The sequence below is a fragment of the Buceros rhinoceros genome, unplaced genomic scaffold (genome assembly GCF_000710305.1).
Source record: "Buceros rhinoceros silvestris isolate BGI_N320 unplaced genomic scaffold, ASM71030v1 scaffold17364, whole genome shotgun sequence".
In the NCBI taxonomy this organism is placed as follows: Eukaryota; Metazoa; Chordata; class Aves; order Bucerotiformes; family Bucerotidae; genus Buceros; species Buceros rhinoceros.
Genome location: NW_010407853.1, coordinates 62,828 through 65,885, shown reverse-complemented (window position 1 = coordinate 65,885; position 3,058 = coordinate 62,828). Strand labels below are relative to the sequence as shown.

At 40.1% G+C, this 3,058-nt stretch overlaps 1 protein-coding gene across 1 annotated transcript in view; it reads right to left on the bottom strand.

The window, feature by feature from the left end:
• The window catches only part of USP34 (ubiquitin specific peptidase 34), a gene marked incomplete at its 5' end in the record, with an annotated part of 74,177 nt that overhangs the window by 14,802 nt on the left and 56,317 nt on the right, over positions 1-3,058 (bottom strand). The window contains 3 exons of the mRNA XM_010134662.1: positions 3-87; positions 530-677; positions 3,017-3,058. The exon at positions 3,017-3,058 is cut by the window's right edge and continues 1 nt beyond it. Of these exons, the coding sequence (XP_010132964.1) occupies positions 3-87; positions 530-677; positions 3,017-3,058 (275 nt within the window). The remainder of the gene's footprint in view (positions 1-2; positions 88-529; positions 678-3,016) is intronic.

Sequence of the window (3,058 nt, the reverse complement as noted above, 5' to 3'; positions counted from 1 at the left end):
GTGTAGGGATGTGCAAAGAGCGGGTGGATCGGAACATCTGACGGAAGGAATTGCTTGGAATAAGCGACACCAAGAGATAGGCTGCAGCTTCAAATAAAAACAAATTTGTTACACCTTTGGAAATGACATACAGACATTTAAACAGCAGTTAAATTACACTGTATGTTCCATTTACAGATTTCAAAGCATTTTACAGAACACTATGTTCACACTAGAAATGAGAAAAAAACCCAACAAAGTGGATGAGACTAGCACGAAGCAAGTTAAAAGTGGTGTTGAGATTTGCTTTCAGGCCTCTTCATCCTCTATTCCTGTCTGCTGCTTGATTCTAACTGTCCTCACCCAGGCCACAGGTCTTGATGAGGCACCACCATTGTACTAACACTTTACAATACACCAATTCTAAAACAACTGGAACAGGAGGAAAAGACAAGCACAAGAGCACGTATCGCACTTGTGCCAGAAATACCCCATGCATAGTAACTTGCTACAACAGAAGAATCATTTTCTTCAATGTGAATTCACTTACAAGTTCTCACTCTAGGGTAGTTGTGTGCCAGGAGAAAACGTTCAACCCAGTTTTCCATATTTTGCAGCACCCAGCTGTGAGCTAGTTTATTCCGAGGTGTTTGCACAGCCAGCCAATCCAGGCACTGAGATGGGTTGTATTCAATGACCTGAAAGAAGGGCGAAAAAAATCAAAAGGAATACATTAACCTTGATTCTGTTAAATACACTAAAAATAACTACTGAGACTTTCAAAGTATTTTTTCAAAATCACTTAGGGCTATCAAAGCACCCACAAGACTGAAGTGCTCTGGCAGACACAGAAAACCCTTTTTAAATGTTACTGGTTTGTGTTGCTGAATCTTGTTCAGAGCTTTTGAAAGTCCAATCTAAGTCTAGGAAGTTACTCTACATATCCTTTCTGCATATTTTGAGGTATTTAAGAGTTGAAATGTTAAGCAGATAGAAAACAGCACAATTGTGTCTCTATAAGCAAATAATTTTTTTCTTCCTAACACAAAGTCTTAACCCTGAGTAGGTATTTTTATACAGGTTGTTTCAAAAGAACAGAAATGGTACACGAGTATGACCACTCAGCTTCACGTCGAGGGTAACGATTATGGTTTTTATGAATATGCAATTTCAAGAAATACAGTCATCTAGTGCTTTTCAAAGGGGAAGAAACGCCTGTGGAGCGCTGTTGTACAGGCATCAAAGGCAACAGGAGAAAACGTAGCTCCTTATGCCCTTCTGATTCTGTGTAGTTGAAAACTTGTTGACATATTATCAGGCCAATAAATGTAGTTTGTTCATTTGCCAGTTCTGAAAAGCTATTTTCTTTTTACCTTGAGGCCCAGGTGCTCAGACAGGGAAAAACGAACTCTATCTATACAAGAAACCACAGGCAGGAACTGGATTGCTGAGCTGTTCCCAAACTACTCTAATCCACCCGAAGAATATGAGCAGCTGACATGACCAAAAATCTGCTTGTAAAATTTTAATCTCAGTTTAAAAATAAACACATTAAGAACAATCTCCTCCCTTTTTTTAGAGATGACGAATCGATCTGCCAAGTTTCCTTCATAATAGCTGGAGGGTATCTCCAAGAAAGAGACTGTCACTGTTCACCGTCTTCAAAGCTCAATCACTTTGTAATGACTTCTAGAAACTGGACTGGCTGCAAAAGTAGGTTCTACACCCTATATCTGTCTGGGCCTCTCATCCCTGCCGACACAATTTGTATCTCTAGATCTGCGTCAACAAGGGAAGGATAATAATGCTGGAAACACCAGAGTCTGCACCGATGACTTCTACTGCTAAAAGCTTCTTTAACAGAAACTTGTCACCGACTTGCTGCCTCTGTAGGTTCAGTTTGTGGCTGACCGAAGCGTGAAGCAGAGGCACTTACTTCATGCCACAACTCAGTGTTGTCATAGGAAGTTTAAGTACAAAAACTGCCTTGGAAAGGTTTCCTTATTGCTCAGAAATTCATAACCTACCGCTTCCCCATATACAGACAGCAGCTAGATATAATTCTCGACCTCGAGATCCACTGTTTGAACTCACTTCACCTGGGGTACAGCAGTTACAGCTAATCCATACTCAGACCAGACATGCAGCAGACACTTGGTATACGCCTTCCCAGATTTCCTAGTGGTTCCCATCCTACTACTGCTCCTAACGAGAAGTAAACTACTTTCGAACAGCAATCCATATTGTATCCCACAGTGCTTCAGTGGGTAGGACAGGTTTGGGTTTTACCAGAGGTCTCAATTCTGCACAGTAATAACCTTTTCAAAGCCCAGTCCCACTTTTTAAAGACTATTAAAGGGAATGAATGTTCCACAGCTTGTCCGCAGCAGCCTTCAGCCTGGACAGTAGACAGTAATAAAGGCAGTACATTGCACAGGGAACTCAAAGAGTAGTTAGCTAAGTGAAAGCTTTAACTCCTAATCTATTGCTCAGATCAAGGAATTTACCCCTGTGCCAACTTGGTTTAAAAGTCTCCTTCTCCCTTTAGAAATGTGAGCAAGAATGGCCCTGCGCCACAGCAATTACCCACTAAATTCAATTTAGCTCTATTATACAGAGAACAAAAAAAAGTCAAATATTCAAAGACACGGACAACAAAGAAATGGATAACAAAACCCTAACAAACAATGGGCCTTCAAACATTTACAGCCCTTGCAAAAGGATAACCGAGAGAATTAAGTGGAATTTGCCTGGAAGCAGCAATCCAGACCCTTATTATGAATCAATTAATTTCTCATCAAACTAAAACTGAAACTGAAATACCAGTTAACCAGAATGCTGTTAAAATCATTAGAAGTTAGAGCAGAACTTTTAAATGTTTTTTAGCTGTTGCTGTTGATTTGGAGGAGAAATGGCCATTAAAAAAATCATGAATTGATGCTGCAAAGATGACACTAAATGTAAAACCCTTTCATAGACATAAAAGAACGAACAACAGAAAGACAGTTTAGCTTCTGGGTTTTTTTACATGTTGTACCTCCCATATCCTCTGCAGAATGTAGGAAGCAAAGGGTGGCAT